At 47.0% G+C, this 27,425-nt stretch overlaps 1 protein-coding gene across 7 annotated transcripts in view; it reads right to left on the minus strand.

The window, feature by feature from the left end:
* Positions 1–1,071: 1,071 nt before the first annotated feature.
* LOC115137716 (nuclear receptor coactivator 3-like) overlaps positions 1,072–27,425 on the minus strand; it is a 48,160-nt gene continuing 21,806 nt past the window's right edge. For 2 of the 7 annotated variants that reach the window (XM_029674049.2, XM_029674044.2), the window contains 21 exons: positions 20,378–20,441; positions 14,651–14,755; positions 14,220–14,380; positions 12,370–12,470; positions 12,029–12,203; positions 11,696–11,896; positions 11,424–11,510; positions 9,595–9,738; positions 9,295–9,442; positions 7,528–9,103; positions 6,270–6,396; positions 5,881–6,114; positions 5,532–5,762; positions 5,313–5,430; positions 4,989–5,160; positions 4,556–4,873; positions 4,302–4,403; positions 3,937–4,174; positions 3,531–3,699; positions 3,215–3,434; positions 1,072–3,083 (listed from right to left, as the gene is read on the minus strand). In XM_029674049.2, the coding sequence (XP_029529909.1) occupies positions 3,072–3,083; positions 3,215–3,434; positions 3,531–3,699; positions 3,937–4,174; positions 4,302–4,403; positions 4,556–4,873; positions 4,989–5,160; positions 5,313–5,430; positions 5,532–5,762; positions 5,881–6,114; positions 6,270–6,396; positions 7,528–9,103; positions 9,295–9,442; positions 9,595–9,738; positions 11,424–11,510; positions 11,696–11,896; positions 12,029–12,203; positions 12,370–12,470; positions 14,220–14,380; positions 14,651–14,736 (4,620 nt within the window). In that variant the 5' untranslated portion in view covers positions 14,737–14,755; positions 20,378–20,441 and the 3' untranslated portion in view covers positions 1,072–3,071. Of the gene's footprint in view, positions 3,084–3,214; positions 3,435–3,530; positions 3,700–3,936; positions 4,175–4,301; positions 4,404–4,555; positions 4,874–4,988; positions 5,161–5,312; positions 5,431–5,531; positions 5,763–5,880; positions 6,115–6,269; positions 6,397–7,527; positions 9,104–9,294; positions 9,443–9,594; positions 9,739–11,423; positions 11,511–11,695; positions 11,897–12,028; positions 12,204–12,369; positions 12,471–14,219; positions 14,381–14,650; positions 14,756–20,377; positions 20,442–25,708; positions 25,833–27,425 lie in introns of those variants that run through there. The other 5 variants (XM_029674075.2, XM_029674065.2, XM_029674059.2 and 2 more) reach the window with 4 other exon arrangements.

A 27,425-nucleotide genomic window follows, 5' to 3' on the forward strand; every position in this document is an offset into this window, starting at 1 on the left:
AGGGCTTTGCCACCAAGTACTGAGGTCAGACGTTTCTTGTAGTTGGCCACCAGGTTTGCACACATCTCAGGAGGGATTTTGTCCCACTCCTCTTTGCAGATCTTCTCCAAGTCATTAAGGTTGAGGTTGACGTTTGGCAACTCGAACCTTCAGCTCCCTCCACAGATTTTCTATGGGATTAAGGTCTGGAGACTGGCTAGGCCACTCCAGGACCTTAATGTGCTTCTTCTTGAGCCACTCCTTTGTTGCCTTGGCCGTGTGTTTTGGGTCATTGTCATGCTGGAATACCCATCCACGACCCATTTTCAATACCCTGGCTGAGGGAATGAGGTTCTCACCCAAGATTTGACGGTACATGGCCCTGTCCATCGTCCCTTTGAAGCGGTGAAGTTCTCCTGTCCCTTTAGCAGAAAAACAGCCTCAAAGCATAATGTTTCCACCTCCATGTTTGACAGTGGGGATGGTGTTCTTGGGGGTCATAGGCAGCATTCCTCCTCCTCCAAACACAGCGGGTTGATGCCAAAGAGCTCCATTTTGGTCTCATCTGACCACAACACTTTCACCCACTGGTCCTCTGAATCATTCAGATGTTCATTGGCAAACTTCAGACGGGCATGTATATGTGCTTTCTTGAGCAGGGGGACCTTACAGGCGCTGCAGGATTTCAGTCTTTCACGGCGTAGTGTGTTACCAATTGTTTTCTTGGTGACTATGGTCCCAGCTGCCTTGAGATCATTGACAAGATCCTCCTGTGTAGTTCTGGGCTGATTCCTCACCATTCTCATGATCATTGCAACTCCACGAGGTGAGATCTTGCATGGAGTCCCAGGCAGAGGGAGATTGACAGTTCTTTTGTGTTTCTTCCATTTGCGAATAATCACACTAACTGTTGTCACCTTCTCACCAAGCTGCTTGGCGATGGTCTTGTAGCCCATTCCAGCCTTGTGTAGGTCTACAATCTTGTCCCTGACATCCTTGGAGAGCTCTTTGGTCTTGGCCATTATGGAGAGTTTGGATTCTGATTGATTGCTTCTGTGGACAGGTGTCTTTCATACAAGTAACAAACTGAGATTAGGAGCACTCCCCTCAATTCTTCTTTATTAATGAACAGCGGGCAAAAAAAAAACTACAGTTGGGAGTCATGAGTTTAAATAAACATTTACATCAAAATCAGGACAAACTGTCATACATCCTATAAAATAAAAAAGGAAACAAAATAAGAATACCCAGGTGAAAAGATCCTTTGTTTTTGCTCTTTATTAAAATTCTACCTAGGTAAGTGATTAAAAACGGGACATTGAAAATGTATATTTTGAGAAAAAAAAAATCCATATGGTATTCCTCTTCCACAGAAAAGGACTTTGCCAGTCAATTATAGATCCACACATTACTGCTACTGTTAACTACCCACTGGCCTCTGAACAATACGCAGTCCCCTATGCTTTCAGTACAAAATCAAAATATGCATTTATCATTTCATAAAATGTACCCGGTAACTGTCTGCATATACAATGCATAGATAAAAAATGTACACCGTCAACGTCAGAAGCTATACAATGAACTGGAAAAATATCTTTGGATTGCGCACTGTTAAGGTAGATTTCTTAGAGAGTGAAGAGTAACAGTCAAAGGAAATGATGAAGGCGAGAGCTAGGGAAGGAACAACTACTTTAGGAACAGTCCCTTGTTAACTCCTGAAACTGTCCCCCTATCCCATCTTTTTCTACAATGTTTACATATCTGTATCCTACACAATCAGCTTGCCAACCAGCTGCTCATTTGAGGGACTGTCCTTTCTTCATTCACCATCAAACCTTTTGATAATTTCAGAAGTTCCAAACAGTCAACACACCAAATCAGAAGTAAAAGTGCTTCTAAAAAGAAATAGATGGCTTTTATCACGTAAAAAAAAAAAAATGTTCAAAGGACAAGGACCAAGTGGAAAATGGGAAACCCACCCCCCTCAGTCATGTTCCAAAAGGTTCAAATTAACTGCAAACTAAAAGTGTATTGACCTTCTAGACAAAGATGAGTTAGAATTTGACCAAGTCTTACACTGTGCAAAAAAGAGTGATCTATAAAAAGCATGTATGATACATTTATAGCATATTTACAATTTGTATTCACATAGAATACATTCGTGACTAATTTGATCTAACACTGGAGTACCGTTTGCTTAGGAGTTCATGACGCTCAGTTCACGTTTAAAGCAGAGGTTTTATTGCTTGAATCTGCATAATATATAGAAATAACCTGTGCTTATAGCTCCTGATGATTTAAACATAAAATGAGGTGCATCCAAAGGATAAAAGGAAAAGAAACCCAATGCTGTGAATGCATTGAATCGCTGGTAAGGCTGTAATGACTAAGAAATATTGCAACAATCCTTTTACATAGAAGCCTTCTGGTAAAGTGCAGCCATAGCTAGTTGTACCGTATCCCATCCAGTTCCCAAATAGATTCTGTTTCCCAGTGTTGATGCTGAATACTGCATGACAGCTAGCTCCAGGGGTCAAGAGGTGTTAGTCGGATTCCGTTGCAAAACATTTCGCAACGGAAACAGTTTACTCCAAATGGAGAATTTTATTTGCAACAAAAACAAGTTTCTATTGGACAAATTCAGGTAGGTCCCTCAGTTCTGTTCCATTTGCTCCGTTTGCGTCCAAGAGTAAACGGTATCTGTTGCTAAATGTTTTGCAACGGAATCCGACTAACACACACACGATGAGGCCTCCTCTGGTGTAGAAGGCAGGATGCCAATCACACTCCCACAGGTTAGAGGAAGAGAAAAGCATGGCGTCTTCTTGAACTAAGCCACTCACATACTCCTCCAGAGAGAAGAAACCTACATTGAGAGGCTGCATTAGGTATGAGGTGTCTTTATTTCAGTCTCTCATTCTCACTGAGGCTTCTTTTGAGTCTCTCCACACACAGGTCTGAGAACAGTGGCGGGAGCAGATCTTGGCGCTGTGTCTGGTGGCCCCTGGCCAGGCCATCTCCCACCCACCCAGGTGGTGCACTGTAGTCTCTGCTGCCTTCCTGGTGAAGGCTCTTATTGATTACATACGTTTTCAGCAATATTTCTGTAAACGACAAAAAAAATGTAGGCTATTGTTACAATACATTCACACAGTTCAGGCTGAGCTATAAAATAACTAAAAGTTGTGACCTTTATAACTATCTTCATTTACTTACAAATGACAAACTAATTTACCTGTTCAGGTCCCATTGGCATTCTGCCCATTCCCATGGAGTTCGTGCCCATCTGCATTTGCCCCTGCATTTGCCCAGACATTTGGCCCTGCATCTGGACCATCTGTGCTCTACCAGCACCACTGACTGGACCTGGCCCGCCCATGGAGCCATTCATCATCATGGGCCCCCCAAACTGGCCTGGGTTCCCCTGCTGGGTGAACTGCTGCTGGGGGTATGAGCTGAAACACAGAGGTATAAAGAACAAAGTAGAGGAGATAGAGAAGGAAGTAATGGGAGTGTTTTTTTGCCATTACATCAGTGTATATCAGACATACTTGTTCCGTGCCATGCCACCCTGTGGCCAGCCTTTCATGTCTGCTGACTGGTACATGGGGCTGCCTTGGGGGTGTTGTTGCATCACGGGATTCTGAGGCCCTCCCATGCGACCTGGCATCATGTTGCTGCCTGCGCCTACAAATGAGGCGTCTCCCTGCTGGTTCATTCCTGTATGCACAGCCAGAAACAGGTCTTATTTCATGTCTGCATTGTAAAGTCTGTTAGAAATAACAGTTAGAAAGAGAGAAAGTCAGTTTACGTTACAACACCTATGAATGGAAAAACTCCTGGTCAGAAGCGGAAAGAGTTGTGAGAACATAGCCTTCTATTTTAGAGAATAGTCAACGTAGGAGACTCATCAAGGCTAGTAAATAAACGGATATGAATTTAGGTCAGATAGCTCACCATAGTTTCCACCGTAGGTGAACTGCTGCTGTCCTGGCTGGTTCATGGGTGGTCCTGCCATGGGGTTGTCCATGCCTGCAGGGGCCGTTACGTTAGGAGGGGGGCTGAAGCCTCCTGCTGCAGCCTGTTGCTGCTGTTGCTGCTGCTGCATTAGCATCATCATCCGCTGTCTCCTCATCTGTATGGTCATCATCTCTCTGCTGCGCTGAGCCATCATCTGAGCATTCAAGAAGCCAGGCTGACCAAGCAGACAGGGGAAAACACTGAAATGACTGCAAGTACTGCATTGGTTTCAGTGTGTGTCTGCGGTGGTCTGCCCTAGCAGATGTTGATTTTAAATGGAGCAAGATGTGGCAGGTGTGTACCTGACCGCTCATGCCGGGCTCCATCCCAGGCCGTGTCGCAGGGTTTCCTGTAGGGGCATTCTCCATCTTGATGCCCATGGCCTGACGGGTCTGGTTCATGAACTACAGCGGGAGAGAACAAAAGTTACTCCCATTTGCCATCCATATAAGTCACCCACCTGCCTGCTTTTATACGTGGCTCTGTATCGAGACCTATCACAATCAAATATAGCCTCTTCCACAACTTCTAAGTCATGTGTGTCATATGCTAATACCTGCTGGCCCTGTAGTCTCTGCTGCAGCTGCAGTCGGAGGGGCTTGGTGGCACTCATCATGCGGGGTCTCATGTTGGCGCGGGGGTGACTCATGCCCCCCATGCCAGGGAAGCCCCCTGGGCCTGCCTGAGCCCCCATCTGGTTCATGGGGTTGAAGCCAGAAGGAGACTGGCCCTGCATGGGGTTGGCCACATAGGCTGACTGCATGCCCATGGAGGGTGGTCCTGGGTACCCCTGGCCATACATGGGCTTCTGCTCCATCCCCATGGAGGTGTCTGGTCCTGGGACAGGACCTGGCTGCTGCTCTGGACCAGGACTCTGGGAGGGAGAGAGGCCAGACATGATCAAAATAACAGTGTGGTTCTTGTCACGTGGTTTATAGGGACTGTAGATAGAGGACGCTCCATGTTATCCGAATGTCCTCATAAGGTACCTGTCCTACGAGGTCGGGGATGCCCAGGGCCCGGTCGATCTCCTCAAGGGCAATAACGTCGGTGTTGTTGAGCAGAGAGTCCAGCTGGTCCAGCAGCGCCAGCTCATCACTCTGCCCCTGGCTGGTGGAGGGCGGCACCAGGAGCTCATCCAGGGGGTTCCCAAACTGACGCCTGGTACACAACAGGGGGGGGGTCAGTGCAGGCACTTGTTGTATACCGAGGAGGCAATGTACTCCACACCACGTGTTATTGATGTGTGGGTTAAAAGGAGACAGAGCGAACAGATTAATGTGTACAAGTGTGTGTGGATGATGGTTATTCACCTATTTGTGGTAGCTGGTGGTCCGTCTATTCCCATTGCACTGTCAGGCCAGGAGGGGGACAGAGGTGGAGGACCCTGCCCACTGAAGGGACTCATCCCCATATTCACCTCACTGGAACCTGTAGAGGCAGTAGAATTCAGCATGAACCAATCAAACATCTACCAACAGGAAGAACACACATACAGCTGGTAATATTTACACAGACGCGTCAGTACATACCCATTTCTACGAGTTGCTGCTGCAGCATAGACCTGGTGTTGCCAGGTAAACTGTTGGACCTGATGACCATGGGGCCTCTCATCATGCCCTTGGAGTTGAAGTCCATCCCTGGCCGGCCCATTGAGGGGTGACCTGGCACCCCCACAGGACTTCCACTGGACCTGGGCATCCCCCAGTCACCTTGCCCTGCCATGGGAGGCCGCTGTGGCATCCCCATACCCCTGCTCATGCCTCCAGGGGAACACACAAACAGTGCAGTTATTATCCATGAACTAGACACAGTCTAGTAACTGTAGCCTTCACACTGTTCCAGTCAGCTGGGAAGAGTAGTACTGGGGGGGTAAGTTACTTGTGCCGGCACCGCCCCGTAGTGGACACACACCCATGCCTCCTGGTCCAGGGAAGCCGTTGGTCATGCCTGGCCGGATGTGGGCCTCCACGTTCTCCTGTTTGATGAGCATGGGGCAGGGAATGTTCCTCCTCCCCGCCAGGCATCCACCACCAACCAGGGGTTTAGCGTCCACTGACAGAGCCCTCTGGAGGGGCCCACGCCGGGCAGGCAGCATGGCTCCTCTCTCCACATCTGGAAGGCACAGCAGAAGGGTCAGTACAGGCCAAGGACAAACACTCTATAGTAAGGATGTCTGGTTTGCTGCATAACAGTCAATGAAATGGCCAACATATTAGCACTTCTGATATAGTCATAATTTAAATTAGAATACACTCATGCTAGTATACCATGGAAACTGCCTGGGCCATTTCCCTGCTGGTTTCCCCCTTCTTTTCCTGCTCTGGAGTCCGGTTCGGGATTAAACCCGGAGCTAGAGTTCCTGCGGCCTCCGAGAATTGTCTCCAGGGTTTCCAACTGGCAAGAAAAACAAATGTTACTGTTAATGAACACGCTGCTCTTTGCTGAATAAATAATAGAAAGTAATTAACCGTAGGCAGGACACACATTTCTTTTTCAATTGGTAGCACTGGTGCTCACAACTGTAAAAGGTTAGGAGCACCAGAATTTATTAAATTAGAATTGATATAGATATGAATTTTCGTTACTTCTGAAACATGTTGTGCGTTGGTTTCGTATTGAAAAGCTAAAATGTTGATAAAATTTCGATTATTGGTATTTGTAAAGTAATTTTTTACTTTTACCCCTTTTTCATGACATCCAATTGGTAGTTACAGTCTTGTCTCATCGCTGAAACTCCAGTACGGACTCGGGAGAGGCGAAGGTCGAGAGCCATGCGTCCTCCGAAACACGACCCAACCAAGCTGCACTGCCCGCTTAACCCGGAAGCCAGCCACACCAATGTGTCGGGAAGAAACACCGTACACCTGGCGACCGTGTCAGCGTGCATGCGGCCGGCCCGCCACAGGAGTCAGTAGAGCACGATGGCACAAGGACATCTCTGCTCGCCAAACCCTCCCCTAACAACGCTGGGACAATGGGGTCTCCCGGTCACAGCCGGCTGCGACAGAGCCTGGACTCAAACCGGGATCTCTAGTGGCACAGCTAGCATCCGCGATGCAGTACTTTAGACCACTCTGCCACTCAGGAGACCCCAGTATAATATTAGGTTTCTACATTATGTAGAAGCACTATTTTCCTATTGAGATGCATTACAATAAAAATTGTAAAAGTCTCTTAAGAGCGTCAAGTTCTTGATGACATCTGTCATTCATTCAACGCAATGATCATTGATCTCCCGAAGAAGCTATCCCTTTCCTTCCTTTCTGTGCCCCCAAATGTTTGGATATACTGATCAAGTTGCCAGGTTGTTAGGAAGAAAATTGGGTCAGATCTTTTGAAGTATTTGGTTTAGAAACAAGCAGTTTTTGCTGTATTAATGGTGCAAGCATGACACTAATGAATCTGTGCGTGGGAAACAAATGGTACAGCAAAGCCTCATCACTACAACAATAATACAATTTTTTTAACGTATTTTGTCACACTGGTTGCACTTTAGAGCCCTGACCGTAGGCACAATGTCCCTACCTCATCAGGTGGTTCAGTCTTGACCTGCTCCACAATGGGGTTGGGTTCAGACGTCGTGACCACTGAGGATGCTCCCTGGGCTCCTCTGCCCTTTGGTTGGACATCACCCCTTGCTCCTTTGGAGTCATCTTTTTTGAGGAGATAGTGGAGGAGGGCGTGGGTCTTCTCCTTCTTGGGGCTGTGAAGTTCTTGCTTCACCTCAGCCCCCCTCGCCCCTGGTCCCTCTTCTGGATCTCCTGGCCCAGCCTCTGGACCCCCACCATCTGTGACCTTCCCAGTGGCCTCGGCTGTGATGCGGGCCACCTCGTCTGGGGTGTTGCCATTCTGCAGCAGCTTGTGGAGAATCTTGTGCTTCTCCTGCAGGGACTGGTTGGCAAAGTGTGCTGCTGCAGCAGCTGCTCCTAGGCCTTGCTGTCCTACTGCAGCCGTGGAAGAGGATACGCCTGTGGAGGAGCTGGTCAAACCCCCCAATCCCTCCTTGGACTCAAAGCCCATGGGAGTGTTGCCAGGGCCGGCCTGGTGGTTAGGGGGCACTAGCTCCTCCGTAGGGGAGGTGAGGAGCTGCAGGAGCTTTTTGTGGCCCCCTTTGTTGTCATGGCTCAGTCGGTTGGCTTCTCCCCCGGCTGGGCCCTCACTGTTGGCCTGGCTATCTGGGGTCACCTCTGTGGTGGGGGTGTGCTGCTGCTCTCCTCCACTGGCCAGAGTGTTGCCCGGGCTCTTGGAGTCTGAACTGCCTTGTTTACAGGTTCCACCGTGGCACTGCCCCTGCTGGGTGGAGTTGGCGCCGAGGCAGCTGTCAGGCTTGTGTGTGGGGGGAGAGTTCAGGGGCGTGGGGAGGGCCGAGGGTAGAGAGGTGCCCACCCCCTCACTGATGGCCTGGAGGGCACTCAGGGAGCTGCTGGAGAAACTGGTGCTACCACCTGTGCCTCCAGGACCACCTGGGTGACCCGAGCTCATGGAAGAATGCATACCTCCTGGGGAGAAGGGGCTAGCACCTATTTTGGGGCTCCTCCTTACTCTAGGGGAGCCAATGTTCTGCTGGGGGGCATTCGTCCCTGGACTGCTCTGTGGGGGGCTGGTCATGCCCCCCATGCTGTATCCCGCTCCATGGAATGGGGCCTGCTGCTGCTGTGGATACTGCTGCTGCATTCCAGGGTGGTTCATCTGATTCCTCTGGTTCATTTGATTCATCTGGTTAATCCGACTCATAGAATTCATCTGGTTCAAGGAATTCATCCGAGAGTTCATTGGACGCATGGAGTTCATTTGATTCATGGAATTCATCTGACTCATGTTGTTCATCGGTTGACCCATTGAATTCGTCTGGGAGTTCATTTGATGCAACGAGCGGTTCATTTGATTCATCGGATTCATGGAGTTCATCCCATTTCCCCCTGTGTACGAGGGGCTGCCTCTTTGTCCCATGTGCCCCTGCTCTGCCCCCATACCGTAGCCCCTGTTCATGCCACCACTGCCCCCTCCAGGGGCCATGTTCATCTGAGTGTTGGGGTTGGTGACGCCCATGCCCTGGGGCCTCATCACTCCCCCCTGGTTGGTTTGGTAACCATTCTGCTCCCTGACAGAGAGAAAGATAATGAGGGGTCAGGAGTGGAAAAAGTTCATTAAAACACTACTCTACAGTATAAAAAATAAAAAAACTCAGTTCAATCTTAGCTACTACAGCTGGGAAAAGAAAACAGTAAAATCCTACACGGAGTGAGTGATATTGATGCCATGTCTCGGAGTGCTCCAAGCTGACAGACTAACCTCTGTAGCAGATGGGTAGAGAGGAAGGTGGGTGGCTCATTGGCGGCGCGGCTACGACAGAGCTCGCTTCTGGTCTGCGCAGTGACCGGGGTGCCGTCGGAGAGAGAGAACCGGTAAGACGGCGTCTCGGCACGGCCATGCAGGAAGGCTGGAGAGGACAGAGAGCCTTCGTTAGGAGCAGAGATGCATTGTACTTGTGCATTTATAGCAGAGTAACAAGGTGAAACATTGGTGAGAAGACATGGTGATATAGCAGGGAGCACGGAGCCAGAGAAGAGGGTTTAGCAGAGAGAGAAGTACCCTCATGGTAGTGGTGTTTGTAGGACCAGGGATGGCCCTCACTGCGATGGAGGAACATCTGCATGCAGCGCCTTACCAGGTCCTCCCACCCTGGCCGCATGGTGGTGTGGAGAGAACTCTGCTGTTCGATCTCTACCAGTTTACCTATCAGACAACATTACAGCATAAAGGGCAAGGGTCAAATGAACGGAGCAATTTTTTTTTTTTTATGTCTTCACTCTCAACTGCGTTTATCTTCAGAAAACTTAACATGTGTAAATATTTGTATGAACAAAACAAGATTCAACAACTGGGACATAAACTGAACAAGTTCCACAAACATGTGACTAACAGAAATGGAATAATGAGTCCCTGAACAAGGGGGGGGGGTCAAAATCTAAAGTAACAGTCAATGCAGCTGGTGGCCACACCAGATACTAAGTACTGCAGTGCATCTCCTCCTCATGGACTGCACCAGATTTGCCAGTTCTTGCTGTGAGATGTCACCCCACTCTTCCACCAAGGCACCTGCAAGTTACCGGACATTTCTGGGGGAGGGAATGGCCCTCACCCTCCGATCCAACAGGTCCCAGACGTGCTCAATGGGATTGAGATCTGGGCTCTTCGCTGGCCATGGCAGAACACTGACATTCCTGTCTTGCAGAAAATCACGCACAGAACGAGCAGTATGGCCAGTGGCATTGTCATGCTGGAGTGTCATGTCACAATGAGCCTGCAGGAAGGGTACCACATGAGGGAGGAGGATGTCTTCCCTGTAACGCACAGCACTGAGATTGCCTGCAATGCCAACAAGCTCAGTCCGATGATGCTGTGACACACCGCCAAAGACCATAACGGACCCTCCACCTCCAAATCAATCCCGCTCCAGAGTACAGGCCTCGGTGTAACGCTCGTTCCTTCAATGATAAACACGAATCCGACCATCACCTCTGGTGAGACAAAACCACGACTCGTCAGTGAAGAGCACTTTTGAAGAGCACGGTCCTGTCTGGTCCAGCAACAGTGGGTTGCCGTTGCCGGTGATGTCTGGTGAGGACCTGCATTACAACAGGCCTACAAGCCCTCAGTCCAGCCTCTCTCAGCTTATTGCGGACAGTCTAAGCACCGATGGAGGGGTTGTGTGTTCCTGTACCTGTCCCGCAGGTGTGATGTTCAGATGTACCGATCCTGTGCAATTGTTGTTACACGTGGTCTGCCACTGCAAGGATGATCAGCTGTCCATCCTGTCTCCCTGTAGCGCTGTCTTAGGCATCTCACAGTACAGACATTGCAGTTTATTGCCCTGGTCACATCTGCAGTCCTCATGCCTCCTTGCAGCATGCCTAAGGCACGTTCACACAGATGAGCAGGAACCCTGGGCATCTTCCTTTTGGTGAGTCAGCAGAAAGGCCTCTTTAGTGTCCTAAGTTTTCATAACTGTGACCATAATTGCCTACCGTCTGTAAGCTGTTAGTGTCTTAACGACCGTTCCACAGGTGCATGTTCATTAAACAAGCACGGGAAACAGTGTTTAAACCCTTTACAATGAAGATCTGTGAAGTTTTGGATTTTTACAAATCATCTTTGATAGACAGGGTCCTGAAAAAGGGACGTTTCTTTTTTTGCTGAGTTCACATGGCAATTATATTCTTATTTAATTTTGAGCAACAAAATATTGCATCTCAATGTTATAATCTAGTCAAACTAAACTGTATACTCCTACATTTTTGCAGATCAATAGACAATCCCAGAAGAGTCAAAGAGTGTGTTATTTTGCTCAGATTGAATGAAGGGAAAGAGCATTTGAAGAGAATGAACACGTGAATGCAGTGGGTTTACAGTCATCTCACCTGAGAGCTCATGGCGGGTGCTGAACCTCTCGGTCCTCTCCACTGCAGTGACGCGCCGGGCCACACAGATCATACACGACTGCAGGTCTGCACACACACACAGCCAGTCAATATCCACAATCCTTCTCGAATGAACCTATATCAGGCTTGACAACACTTTAGTCCAACTTCCCATAATCAAGTTACAGCAACTCAATGTGAAGAGTACAGCAAGTCTGCATCATAAATAGAAACACATCTAACTGTGACATGACTGAGGAGGATTCCCCTACCTTCTCCCTCCTCCATTATGGTGCGGGGTTGAGTCAGGGCGAAGCACTGCATGGTCTCGTAGCGCTGCCTGTTGGGCCCCTCCTCAGACGGACCATGGTTCTGATGGCTCTGCCCGTGACCGTACTTCACCAGCATACGACAATTAAAGGTGTGGCTCTTCTGCCGCGGTGCCTCTCCTCCCCATGACCCACCGTTGGGTGCTAGAAGGGGCAAGGGGACACAGTAATTGCTTTCATGCTGTGGGTTGGGAAGATTACCGTTCTGCATTACCATTAAATCCAAGTCCAATGGCACATGCATTATCGTGACTGCATTTGTGTGCGTCTGCGTACCCTTGGTCTTGGGCAGATTCTTGTGCAGCTCCTCCCTGTCGTCCTCATGGAGGATGTTGTAGACAGAGGTGTTGATGAGCTCCTCCTGTTTGTACTGCAAGTACTGGGTCACATTATCAGACACAAATACGATGCTGCCCTCCCGGTTCACCACAAACAGGAAGCCATCCAGGGCCTGAGCCAGAGGAAAGATGCACAAAATTATATTATCAATCAATATCTATACTAAATGTGTGACCAGCTGCACCCCTGTACATACAAGAGTCTTGTATGTCCCCCATTCAACATAAGGTGAAGCTAATTACACTGCCCTTTGACCCCCACCCTGTCCTCAGGCTAACCTGTAGCAGCAGCGGTCCCAGATGGTCCTTGTCAATGACCCCTTGACCGGTGGATGACACATCTGCCTTCTGTACATCGTCATCGCTGCACGAGCTCTTCCCTGCAGAGGGACAAGGACCCCCAGTCACTTCACAGTAGATAAGGTAAATCTAGTAACAATGCAACACACAGCAGGATATGTACACCCTCTGTAAACAAGCAGCTTGATATACATTGTGGAAATTTGAGGAGAAATGAGAAACATTACTTGCAAAACAGTTTTACTGGAGGCCAAAATTAGCATACAATACAGAGACCAGTGATCCAGCCAACCATGTTACTGTAAAAATAACTTACTGTCCGCCACCAGGAGGCAGCATTACCAATGCTTTTACAGTTCTAAAAATGTAACTATATCATGATTTAAAATGGAATTATGAGTCAGATTCTGATTCTGAGGGAAGAGATTCACTTGCAACGAAGAGAATGACAAAAAAATGATTCTGGTTTTCAAGGCTGCTTCAAGGCTAACACTAATGTAAGGGACGAGAGGATAGAGTCTGCCTAAATAAGATGACCTAAGGAGTAAATGGATAGGTGAAAGAGAGCTGGTTAAAAAGGTACCGGTGAGAGAAGGACGGCCTTCATCATTTACTTCCTGTAACTATGGGAACCTAGCTGTACAAAGCTCCTGCCAGCAGCAGCCATCTGTGGCCCTGGGGTGGATTCCAATCCAATAATTCCCTCCCTTCCTTCCTTCCTTCCTTCCTTCCTTCCTTCCTTCCTCCTCACTGATCTTATCTGATTGGACTGCATAGTTATAAGATTGCATATAACCTACCAGAAGGCTGGGTGGAGTTAATACAGCTTATACCGATCCAACCACTTCAGATCGGTAACAGTGAAATGAGGCGGGGGGGGGTTGAGTGATTTATGGGGTCCCTCACCTGTCCCAGCCCTCCCACCCTGCTCTCCAGTCCCATCCGTCACAGTCTGGGGCCTGCTACTCCAGTGCAAACAGACAGATGAGCCTGGAGCACCACAGCCTTGAGCCATCACCACCACAACTCAACTACTGGTGTTAATTTCCCCCAAACAGAGGCCAGGCAGGCCACAGGACCATGAACCCACCACCTAGTCTCTACAGCCCTGGTTGGCAGAGGCATCCTCCTGACCATGCAACCATACACTGAGCTAATACTACAAAAGGATTTCACAAATGCCAAATCATGTTCTCCTATTTCCTCTTTTTGCTAAATCCAATGGCGATAACATGCTGATATTCAGATGACTGCTAGCGTTAGCATTACACGGAACCGGCTGCGCGCGTGCGTCATCGTGCATAAATTAATTTTTTTCCCAAACGCGATCACAACACGCAGGTTAAAATATTTAAACAACTCTGAACCAATTATATTAAGTTGGGGACAGGTCGAAAAGCATTAAACATTTATGCCAATTTAGCTAGCTAGCTTGCACTTGCTAGCTAATTTGTCATATTTAGCTAGCTTGCTGTTGCTAGCTAATTTGTCCTGGGATAATTTGTCCAGGCTTTTTCTTCTCTTGACTTTATATTGCGATTGGCAACTTTCATAAATTAGGTGCATTACCGCCACTGACCTCGTTCGTCTTTCAGTCACCCACGTGGGTATAGCCAATGTGGAGATGGCACATTGGTACCTGCTTCTATAAACCAATGAGGAGATGGGAGCGGCAGGACTTCCATTTTAGCCCTTGGCAACGCAGACGATCATTGGCGCGCGCGAGCAGTGTGGGTGCAATAATTGAATAATCTAGATAACTAAATTTATTTTGCAACACTCGAGCACACGACACGAGCAGTGTAGTCAGCCTGTTAGGGAGCTGGTACCTTGCCCTTTGATTTGCCTGATCTGCCGAACGGTCTCCTTGAGGATGGCACATTTATCTGGCTTCACGTTGAAGCTGTCCATGTTGCCGAAGTTGGCAGAGATCAGCTCGGCCAGCTCCTCCATGTAGTTACTCTCCTGCTCCTTCCTGCGCTTGTCACATCTGCAGGGAAAGGGAGTGGTGGGGGGAGAAAATAGGAGATAGATATGTCACCATGACAACCACACCTCTCCCTCCATAATGACCTGCTGTATACTTGAGTTAAAATGCTGACACCACAGAAATCTTCAACATGAAAAACAGAATTTGAAGCTGAGGGAATTTAACAGAGGCTAGAGAGAAAAGGACACACTTTGCCCATAAGACAGACAGTGTCACACACAAAGATCGACAGAAAGGAAGATGGAGACGTCGCTCCCGACAGGGACTCACCCCATGCCTGGTGTATCGCAGGTGGAGATCTTGCGTTTCCGTTCGGAGCACATGGGCTCCAGCGAGTTGTCTGCCACTTCACTCATCCTCAGCGCATGTCAGCACCTGAGACAGAGACACAATGTATCCAGACCTCTGAGACCAACATGGCTTGGTCTATTATGTTAGAACTTTGAGAAGGTCCCATCTTTGGGCGTCTTGTCCAAAAGGATAGTCCATTAAAACTATTATTCCAGACACTGACCGACTATAATCCCTTGATTAATACTTCAACTCAACGCTGATTTCAGGGAGAAAGCTGGAGGTTTGGAGCAGTGCTGAGCGATAGTGCTTTCTGAGGTCGGTTATTCAAAATAAATAGAAAAGGTTTTCGATTTTCGGGTTGAATGCTGTAACTGAAACAATGAATAAAAGTCCCATGGTAGTGACTGCCCATTACTGCTTATTTACATTACTGTAATAAATTACTTCAGTCATGTATATTACATTTATTTTATTTGATGACTTATTTAATTCCAAGTCATCTCATCTCTACAGAGCTGCTGTCTTACAAAAATCACTATTTTGGAACCTCAACTGAAATAAGGCATACTTTTATGACTGCTGAATACCAACTATCAAATCAATTTGATCATGTATTTGCAGGTGGAGAAGTCACGAAGCAACAGCTGCTCTCTTTATCCCTTCATGATCTTGCAGTCTGGTCTCTTCAGCAGTAGAAGGCATTAAAAGAACCACAGACCGGACAAGTAAATGCGCAATGGATGATAGGCATTGTAGTTAATTACCACGTTTTATGCTCGAAACTATGTAGAATATTGGCCTGTTGGAAACTACAACTCCCTACATCGCACAGTTCAAGCTGGATCTGATTTATCTCTAGAGAAACTGTGCAATGTGCGCATTGAGCTCACAAGAAGAAAAAATGTAATGGAATTCAAATAATTGAACTGACTTGGACAATTAGTTGTTTAAAAAAAAACTAAAACAAATTTTGGTTAATTGCTCAGCACTAGTAGCTACATGAGTCTCCCTTCATTGCACACTGTTCCAGTGTGAGGAGAGACTGACAATGATGTAGTGATTTAGAGCCTCTGGGGAAAATGGGTCATCCTGCGTTCATCCTGTGCCTGCACCACTCCTCGTGCTCTAATAGTACAGTACGGTCAATAAACCCCCAGCACAGGGACAAGCACAAGCTGGATTGCGTTCCTACAGAACAGAGATGTCCCAAGGTTAGGCTATACTGCTCTGTTTAACCTTACTGAACCGCAAGATACATTCACATTTCCAACTGCTCCCCGACCCCTCTCTCTATATCCGCTCTCCCCTTCTTCCTACACTCTGGCCATTCCTCTTCCCGTCCAACACCCCCCCTCTGAGCGTGCTGCTGGCCGGGCGATCCTGCCCTTGTTTTCCTCCCCTGGCCCAGCCTTGCACTGCGTCTGACCCCCTCAGGGTTCACACCAGAGGAAGGTAGACACTAAGGCCACTGCTCTTTTCATTTCCACACAGAAAAAAAACACTGGAGTTCATTGTTCCAGCACTTGAGACGTAGGCAATGACAGACACACATCTCAGGGTGGGCAAGCACACACAGACATACACTGGCTTTCTAACAAGAGCACACACACACACAGCTATGAGCGCATCATTTCGGAGTGGAATACTGCAGAACGGATGGGAGTGGTTATGCAACCCCAGTCCAAACTGCAGGCATGGACTTGTATAGCGCCACCTCTTTGACACAGTCCTAGTCTCCTACCCACGCGCCCGGTCTTGTCGCCACTGCACGCTCCCTGTCCTGTCGCCACTGCACGCTCCCTGTCCTGTCGCCACTGCACGCTCCCAAATCTGTCTTTCCCCACTCAGTCTCGCTCTTTTTCCATCCCCCTTCCTTCCCTCTCAGTCCTCTTTTCCGTCCCCCAACTCACCTCTCGTGCTCCTAGACCTTAGTGCTGCTTTTGATACCATCGATCACCACATTCTTTTGGAGAGATTGGAAACCCAAATTGGTCTACACGGACAAGTTCTGGCCTGGTTTAGATCTTATCTGTCGGAAAGATATCAGTTTGTCTCTGTGAATGGTTTGTCCTCTGACAAATCAACTGTAAATTTCGGTGTTCCTCAAGGTTCCGTTTTAGGACCACTATTGTTTTCACTATATATTTTACCTCTTGGGGATATCATTCGAAAACATAATGTTAACTTTTAATGCTATGCTGATGACACACAGCTGTACATTTCAATGAAACATGGTGAAGCCCCAAAATTGCCCTCGCTAGAAGCATGCGTTTCAGACATAAGGAAGTGGATGGCTGCAAACGTTCTACTTTTAAACTCGGACAAAACAGAGATGCTTGTTCTAGGTCCCAAGAGACAAAGAGGTCTGATTTCAAGTTTTTACTGCTAACCTACAAAGCATTACATGGGCTTGCTCCTACCTATCTCTCTGATATGGTCCTGCCGTACATACCTACACGTACGCTACGGTCAAAAGACGCAGGCCTCCTAATTGTCCCTATAATTTCTAAGCAAACAGCTGGAGGCAGGGCTTTCTCCTATAGAGCTCCATTTTTATGGAATGGTCTGCCTACCCATGTGAGAGATGCAAACTCTGTCTCAACCTTTAAGTCTTTACTGAAGACTCATCTCTTCAGTGGGTCATATGATTGAGTGTAGTCTGACCCAGGAGTGGGAAGGTGAACGGAAAGGCTCTGGAGCAACGAACCGCCCTTGCCGTCTCTGCCTGGCCGGTTCCCCTCTTTCCACTGGGATTCTCTGCCTCTAACCCTATTACAGGGCCTATTACAGGGCCTGAGCACTGGCTTACTGGGGCTCTTTCATACCGTCCCTAGGAGGGGTGCGTCACTGATGTGATCTTCCTGTCTGGGTTCGCGCCCCCCCTTGGGTTGTGCCGTGGCGGAGATCTTTGTGGGCTATATTCGGCCTTGTCTCAGGATGGTAAGTTGGGGGTTGAAGATATCCCTCTAGTGGTGTGGGGGCTGTGCTTTGGCAAAGTGGGTGGGGTTATATCCTCCCTGTTTGGCCCTGTCCGGGGGTGTCCTCGGATGGGGCCACAGTGTCTCCTGACCCATCCTGTCTCAGCCTCTAGTATTTATGCTGCAGTAGTTTATGTGTCGGGGGGGCTAGGGTCAGTTTGTTATATCTGGAGTACTTCTCCTGTCCTATTCGGTGTCCTGTGTGAATTTAAGTGTGCTCTCTCTAATTCTCTCTCGGAGGACCTGAGCCCTAGGACCATGCCTCAGGGCTACCTGACATGATGACTCCTTGCTGTCCCCAGTCCACCTGGCCGTGCTGCTGCTCCAGTTTCAACTGTTCTGTCTGTGAGTATTATTATTTGACCATGCTGGTCATTTATGAACATTTTAACATTTTCGCCATGTTCTGTTATAATCTTCACCCGGCACAGCCAGAAGAGGACTGGCCACCCCACATAGCCTGGTTCCTCTCTAGGTTTCTTCCTAGGTTTTGGCCTTTCTAGGGAGTTTTTCCTAGCCACTGTGCTTCTACACCTGCATTGCTTGCTGTTTGGGGTTTTAGGCTGGGTTTCTGTACAGCACTTTGAGATATCAGCTAACGTACAAAGGGCTATATAAATACATTTGATTAGATTAGATTTTACCTCTGCAGTTGTGGAGAATGATGACAACAAACCTCAGTCAGCTTCACATCTTGAAAGACAAACACATGCTAGAGTGCTGCTTGCTGGTAATAATATAGAAGGCAGAATATGTAGCTCACATGTATAGAGTATATCGGTGGAAAAGAACAAGGAAGTGGTTATATAGATCAGGGTTTCCCAAACTTGGTCCAGAGGCCCGCCCTGGGTACACATTTAGATTTTTGACCTAGCACTACACAGGTGATTCAAATAATCAACTCATCCCCCTGTGTATAGCCTCGCTATTGTTATTTTACTGCTGCTGTTTGTTACTTTTATTTTCTATTTTTTACTTAACACTTTCTTAAAACTGCATTGTTGGTTAAGGGCTTCTAAGCATTTCTCCAAGGTCTGTTGTATTCGGTGTATGTGACAAGTAATATTTTAATTGATCATCAAGCTTTGGTTATTTGAAATCAGTTGTATAGTGCCAGGGAGGGCCCCAGGACAGAGTTTGGGAAACTCTGCTATAGGTGACCGTAGTGAAAGGTTTTATTCCCTTGTAGAAATCTTTCCCCTTGTATAGAATCTGCCAATCATACTGTGGTGATGGTAAAGCATTTGAATATAAGAAACGATTTTCTCCAGTATTGACAACCATGCTACCATGGCATCAAACAGTATATGCATGTTTGTAACATGCCTCATTTATTTGTTGTTCGCCTTTATTCCTCAACTTTTCCCCCAGTAAGTTTGTTGACTTTGAAACCTTGCAGTGAATCACGCTTCGGGAGAGACAGTAGGCCTATACTCGGGAGAGAACGCAAACATTGTGCCCTTTCTATTTCAGAGAGACGTCGACTGAAAACAGCAGCCAGCGCACCACAAATGAGTCACAACAGGCCTGGCATTATGCAAATTATCCTGAAGCAGACACTTCTGACAATGTGAAACTTGCCCAGAGATAGATAGATGTTTGTTCCATCAGATACGGGGCAGATTTTAAAGTGATAGGTACCGAAAAGCAGTTGGTTGTACAAGACTGCATAGGCTTACACAGTTTGTTGAACTAATGGAGACCAAGACGAATGAAGATCTGGGGCTTCATTTATCATCCGTGTGTACATTTCTCACTAAATTCTAGCATACATGGAGATTCTAAGACTTGCATGCTCAACAAATTGGGATTTATAAAAAATAAAAATAAATCAGAGCCATACTATGTGTGTGCTCGTGAACGACCGTTACAACCCCAACTGGAAAAAAAGGTGAATGGAGGGAAAAAAAAAAAGAAAAAACTAATTTGCTGTATAATTTGGAGAAATTAGAACTGGGCAATGACAGTTTCTAAAAGAAAGCGCAATGGCTAATTTCAAATCACCTGTAGAAGTGTGGGCAGATTATTATTATTTTATACAAACTCCTGCAGTGACTTTTTCAATCCAAAAATGCTTAGCGAGTCCGAAACACTGGCTGTGCATTCTGAAATAATTGTCTAGTCAAGCAATTTAAAAAAGGAAATACTACGGCCCTCACTACTATACAAAAAACAAACTGTTCTTCCATATTAAGATGAAATATGCTATGGTGTTGCACTCGTTATCAATACTGTTGCTTCCCCGTATTGTCAACCGTTTTGAATAGACCACAGGTCCATTTACTTTTGAGCATGGCTTTGTGTAGCAGGAATAATCTGGTCATGTCAGAAAGGAGAGACATGTCCTGTAATATGCTTGTGCTTGCGGCCTATATAATAAAAGTAAGATAATATAAGAGACTACATGTTGCTATGCGATCTCCTTACCAACGGCAAATGCAGATTTATCATTAAAATGGTAAAATGTTTATTAGCCTACCATTATTATAAGTCCTGTGCACCAAACACCTTCACCCCCCCTGCAATATAAATTGATCAACCACTAGAAGCTGTGCGGGTGCATGGTTTGAGCTGTGCGTGGAGATACACACTTTCCCGTCACGTTTGATAAATACCAACCTTTGCGGGAAAACTTTGTTGTGCGCAGGCACCTTTGATAAATGAGGCCCCTTGAGAGTGAGGGGCAGTGTAAGTGACATGGACTCCAGCGCACTGGTCTACTCACCTTCACCTGATTGTGTCCAATCAAAATCCATTCACAGTCTAGGGTCTCAATGTCTTAGCACAGCCTGTTATAAAAGACAGAAGAGACCACATTAGCAGGTCTGCAGCATATCATGCACTCTGACCAAAGCACGGACTACAGCAGTTATGAGCCAATGAATGCTACTGGAGTCAGACAGACAGCACTGTGACATGAGTTGGTGAACAAACATAACCAAGCCCAATGTGCAACTCAACACAAACCATACGTTTAATTTTTGGCTCCGTTTACTTTATGTTTACTGACGGTGGGCAAGGTAGACGAAATTCGAGCAAGGGTTGCCTTCCAGAGAGACCGAGATTGTAACATTCGCTGTTTTACGGAAACATGGCTCTCTGGGATATGTTGTCAGAATCGGTTCAGCCACCGGGCTTCTCCATGCATCACACAGAGAAACACCTCTCTGGGAAGAGGAAGGGCGGAGGGGGGGGAGGGGGTGTATGCTTCATGATTAACGACTCGTGGTGTAATCATAACATACAGGAACTCAAGTCCTTCTGCTCACCCGACCTAGAATTCCTTACAATCAAATGCTGGCTATTTTAACCTACCAAGAGAATTCTCGTCAGTTATAGTCACAGCTGTGTACATTCCCCCTCAAGCAGACACCAAGACGGCCATCAAGGAACTTCACTGGACTATATGCAAACTGGAAACCATATATCCTGAGGCTGCATTTATTGGAGCTGGGGATTTTAACAAAGCAAATTTGAGAACAAGGCTACCTAAATTTTACAAGCATTTTGACTGCGCTACACGCATGGGCAATACCCTCGACCACTGCTACTCTAACTTCCGCGATGCATACAAAGCCCTCTCCCGCCCTCACTTCAGCAAATCCGACCATGACGCCATTTTGCTCCTACCGTCTTATAGGCAGCAACTCAAACAGGATGTACCAGTGACGAAAACCATTCAACGCTGGTCCGACCAATCGGAAGCCACGCTCCAAGATTGTTTTGATCATGTGGACTGGAATATGTTCCGGTCAAGCCTCAGAGAACAACATTGACATATACGCTGACTCGGTGAGTAAGTTTATAAAGTGCATTGGAGATGTACCCAATGTGACTAAAACCTACCCTAACCAGAAACCGTGGATGGATGGCGGAATTCGCGCAAAACTGAAAGCACAAACCACCGCATTCAACCATGGAAAGAGGTCTGGGAATATGACTGAATATAAAAACAGTGTAGTTATTCCCTCCGCAAGGCAATCAAACAAGCGAAATGCCAGTACAGAGACAAGGTGGAATCGCAATTCAACCGCTCAGACACGAGACGTATGTGGCAGGGTCTACAGGGGGAGGAAAAAAATAAAAAAAATAAAAATAAAAAAAACACACCAACTACACACAGAAACAGCTACGTGACAGACACCGACATCACACTTCCAGACAAATAAAACACCTTCCTTGCTCACTTTGAGGATAATACAGTGCCACCGTTGCGGCCCGCTAACAAGGACTGCGCACCTCCACCCCTCTCCACAGTTGACGTGAGTAAAACATTTAAACCCTCGCAAGGCTGCTGGCCCAGATAGCATCCCTAGTCGTGTCCTCAGAGCATGCGCAGACCAGCTGGCTGGTGTGTTTAAGGACATATTCAATCGCTCCCTATCCCATTCTGTTGTCTCCACATAATTCATGATGGCAACCATTGTTTCTGTACCCAAGAAGGTAAAGATAACTAAATGACTACTGCCCCATAGCACTCACTTCTGTCATCATGAAGTGCTTTGAGAGACTGGTCAAGGATCATATCACCTCCACCTTACCTGCCACCCTAGCTAGACTCACTTCAGTTTGCATACCGCCCCAACAGGTCTACAGACGATGCAATCGCCTTCACAATCCCATCTGGACAAGAGGAATAACTATGCAAGAATGCTGTTCATGGGCCTCCCGGGTGGCGCAGTGGTTAAGGGCGCTGTACTGCAGAGCCAGCAGAGACTCTGGGTTCACGCCAAGGCTCTGTCGTAACCGGCCGCGACCGGGAGGTCCGTGGGGCGACGCACAATTGGCCTAGCGTCGTCCGGGTTAGGGAGGGTTTGTCCGGTAGGGAAATCCTTGTCTCATCGCGCACCAGCGACTCCTGTGGCGGGCCGGGCACAGTGCGCACTAACCAAGGTTGCCAGGTGCACGTTGGTGCGGCTGGCTTCCGGGATGGATGGCGCTGTGTTAATAAGAAGCAGTGTGGCTTGGTTGGGTTGTGTATCGGAGGACGCATGACTTTCGGCCTTCGTCTTTCCCGAGTCCGTACGGGAGTTGTAGCAATGAGACAAGATACTAAAACAATTGGATACCACAAAATTGGGGAGAAAAAGGGGTAAAAAAAATAAATACAAATAGAATGCTGTTCATTGACTACAGCTCAGCATTCAAAACCATAGTACCCTCCAAGCTCATCATCAAGCTGGAGGCCCTGGGTCTCAACCCGTCCTGTGGAATTGGGTCCTGGAATTTGACGGGTGGTGAAATTCACTGACCCTCAACACTGGGGCCCCACAAGGGTGCGTGCTCAGCCCCCTCCTGTACTCCCTGTTCACCCATGACTGTGGCCATGCACGACACAATAGTAGGCTTGATTACCAACAACGACGAGACCGCCTACAGGGAGGAGGTGAGGGCGCTGGGAGTGTGGTGCCAGGAAAGCAACCTCACTCAACGTCAACAAAAGGAGATGATCGTGGACTTCAGAAACCTGCAGAGGGAGCACCCCCTATTTACATCAAAGGGACAGCAGTGGAAAAGATGGAGAGTTAAGTTCCTCGGCGTACACATCACAGACAAACTGAAATGGTCCACCCACACAGACAGCGTGATGAAGAAGCCGCAACAATGCCCCTCCAAACTCAGGATGCTGAAGAAATTTGGCTTGTAAGCCCTGAAACTTTCATCACAGCCTGGTACAGCAACAGCACCTCCCTCAACCGCAATGCCCTCACCAAACTACAGGACCTCAATGACACACCTACAGCACCCGATGTCACAGGAAGGCCAAAAAGATCATCAAGGACATCAACCACCTGAGCCCCTGCCTGTTCACCCAGCTACCATCCAGAAGGCGAGGTCAGTACAGGTGCATCATAGCTGGGACCGAGAGTGAAAAACAGTGTCTATCTCAAGGCCATCTGACTGCTAAACAGCAATTACTAACTCAGAGGCTGCTGCCTAGATTGAGACCCAATCACTGGCCACTTTAATAAATGGATCACTTGTCACATGCCACTTTAATATTGTTTACATATCTTATATTACATGTATATACTGTTTTTTCACCATCTATTGCAACTTGCCTATGCCGCTCATTGCTCATCCATATACTCACATGTACATATGTACATATTCTTGGATCAAGCAGCCTACGGAGCTGTGAGGGGAACGGCACCTCAGTACCTCCAGGCTCTGATCAGGCCCTACACCCAAACAAGGGCACTGCGTTCATCCACCTCTGGCCTGCTCGCCTCCCTACCACTGAGGAAGTACAGTTCCCGCTCAGCCCAGTCAAAACTGTTCGCTGCTCTGGCCCCCCAACGGTGGAACAAACTCCCTCACGACGCCAGGACAGCGGAGTCAATCACCACCTTCCGGAGACACCTGAAACCCCACCTCTTTAAGGAATACCTAGGATAGGATAAAGTAATCCTTCTCACCCCCCCCCCCCTTAAAAGATTTAGATGCACTATTGTAAAGTGGCTGTTCCACTGGATGTCATAAGGTGAATGCACCAATTTGTAAGTCGCTCTGGATAAGAGCGTCTGCTAAATGACTTAAATGTAAATGTAAATGTATTCTCATTCACCCCTTTAGATGTGTGTAGTAGGTAGTTGTTGGGGAATTATTAAATATTACTGCACTGTTGAAACCAGAAACACAAGCATTTCTCTATACTCACATTAACAATCTGCTAACCATGTGTATGTGACCAATAAAATTTGATTTATGATTTTATTTCATTGGAGAGGTTTTCATGTGGAGTATGTCCCGCCGAAGCACGTCAGTAAGAGTCATCCAGTTGGCTGGCTGATACAGGATGGAACAGAACCCACTTCTCTACTTCCCGTGGAAAAGTTTAATATTTTGGTAGAACTTCATGGAACCATTATTTCTAAAAAAGATACAGGAAGCCACAGAAGACAGCATCCTATTTGCATCCTCTCTCACGGTCCCCTGCGTCATCACTTCCTGGATATGGCCTCCCAGCCACGACATTTACATAGAGTGGGGAAAGGGACCGATACAGACTATCTGGCCTCAGTTGGCTGTCAGAGTCCACTACTGCAGTACCAAGCAACTTTCCAACGCTAAGCTTAGCTATCCTCTGTCAGTTCCCTTGGTGTCTTAGATACTTAATTTCAACATTATTCACAGGTTTCCGTTAGGAAAATGTGGCACCGGACAACATGACAGGGAAGATTTTATATTTACAGTCCATTTGAGAAATGTACCAATGGCAAGGTTTAAGAGGCCCTTCTCTTGGCTGTAGAGACAACTAGCTTTAAAACAGCAAAATGTCCTGCTATACTATATATTTGTCATTGATTATGCCTTGTTTTTATGCCATCTGAGTGACTCAAAACATAATAATATCAATGGGGTCCCAAAAATATTTTCTTATTGATTTGCAGTGGCAGCCACGATTTAGCAGCGGTGGTGCATATAGGGGAAACACTGCGCACACAAAAAAAGATGCACCACCTGTGTATTCCTATGGGATCTTCCACACAGATCAAACCCAAAAAATGGTTCACAGCAACTGAGCTAAAGGTGCAGCTGAATAATTAAAACACACAGAGCGAGGGAGAAAGAGAGAGAATGGATGAGGAACGAGAGATGTTGGGAGGCAGACAGACTGAGAGTGTGTGCCACTTCAAGTCAAGCACCAAGGCTAAATGGTTTGCATCTCCCTTCTAGACATGCATTACTTCAGGTCGGCAGCCGATAAACTGGTAACACAAGTCTGACAAGGGGCACACACACACGTTTTTCATTAAAAAAAAAAACAGAAGACATGAATATGATAGGGGAGGTACTGTAAAAAGAGAGAAAGGAAGGGGTGGAAAAGGGAGGAAGAGTGTTGAGCTGAGCTCAAGAGCTGCAGTGTCACTAAGTCAGGATCAGAATAGAGGACATTCTAGCTGCGCTTGAACTGAAGCCTGTAATCTGAACTGTGAGACGCAGGCTAGCACAACAAAGACACCACACACTACGGACTGACCAGACCACAGCTCTCCACACGTAAACATAACCGCAACATCGTAAGCAGACAAACCGTCACCAACTGACCCACCTGTCTTTGGTCTTCAAATATGAAAGCAGTGGCAGATACATTTGGCGCAATTACCCTGTATTCAACCATTCAACCAACCCACACAGTCATAAAGAAACAAAAAGGCATCTACAAGAGATTGGGACGTCAAGTGCAAAAGGAAACAAGAGGACAGAATGACTTCCTGTTTTTCTTCAAAGACCAGCCCCACCTCCACCCCAGCAAAACACAAATCTTTCAGCCACTTTGGGATGACAACGGCTACAATAGCTGCTGCTCACACTACAGGAGCTTTTCTCCCGTCTCAACCCGTGTCATATCCCATTTTATATAGCTGAAGTTGACAGCGTGCACAGCGTGCACAGCAACAAATCCTTTGTTTTGTTGTCGCATCCATGTAAACAGGTGACCGAGTTAGCTACAGAATCTGAACAGTTTTATCCATTTGTGAAAACACATGATTCTCATGAAAATAGTGGGTCGTTGAGACAGAACTATGACTTATGATAAAGAAAGAAATATATGATTCACAAATGGGACTGAAGTACAGCGAGGCAGACATGCCAAGCATGTGAAAACTTGTGCAGACTTCCAAAAAGCTCTGCTGTAAAACTGTAAGAAAGACTCCATTATCCAGTCGGAAGCGGACTGGCAGCTCGGAATTCCAACCAAGCCCTGAGCATGGGGGGGGCGGTTCTCGCAGTCTGCACTTAAGGGCAGGACAGTCTGGAGGCATCCCCTCTGTCCATCCCAAGAGAGTTGCATTATAAAAACGCAACAAGGAAATCAGTCTATTGAAATAAATTCATTAGACCCTAATCTATGGATTTCACGAGACTGAATACAGATATGGTCACAGACACATTAAAACAAATTAAATAGGGGCGTGGATCAGAAAAAAGCAGATACTGACTGATGTGACCCCCATTTGGCATGACAATGGGCCTCAGGATCTCATCGAGGGATCTCTGTGCATTCAAATTGCAATTGTGTTCGTAGTTTATGCCTGTCCATACCATAACCCCATCATGGGGCACTATGTTCACAACAGAAAACCGTTCAGCCACACAACGCCATACACGTGGTCTTGCAGTTGTGAGGCCGGTTGGACATACTGACCAATTCTCAAAAATAACATTGGAGGCAGCTAAAGAAATTAACATACAATTATCTGACAACAGCTCTGCTGGACATTCCTGCAGTCAGCATGCCAATTGCACATTCCCTCAAAACTTGAGAAACCTGTGGCATTGTGTTGTGTGACAAAACTGCACATTTTAGTGGCCATGTTTTGTCCCCAGCAAAAGGTGCACCTGTGTAATGATCATGCAGTTTAATCATCTTCTTGATATGCCATGGATGGATTATCTTGGCAATGGAGAAACACTCACTAACAGCGATATAAACATATGTGTTTTTTTTTTAAATTGTGGGGGGGGACACTGTGCATATGGAACATTTCTGGGATCTTTTATTTCAGCTCACGAAATCAACACTTTACATGTTGCGTATGCATTTTGGTCAGTGTAGATAAACATACTGTTTTTGTATCCAGATCATCAAAACCAGCCCCATAGTACCGTTAGCCACAGTCCTGCCCATTTCTGCAACCAATATGACCGAGTGAGATGGAGGAGAAAGAAGCTTCAGTACACAAAGATATGTAAAAGCGATATCCAAAAATGCTTTATCTTATCCAGTGAAATGCCAGCACCTCCGTCAGACAGGAGACAGCAGT

This window comes from Oncorhynchus nerka, linkage group LG2, assembly GCF_034236695.1.
Source record: "Oncorhynchus nerka isolate Pitt River linkage group LG2, Oner_Uvic_2.0, whole genome shotgun sequence".
Lineage (NCBI taxonomy): Eukaryota > Metazoa > Chordata > Actinopteri > Salmoniformes > Salmonidae > Oncorhynchus > Oncorhynchus nerka.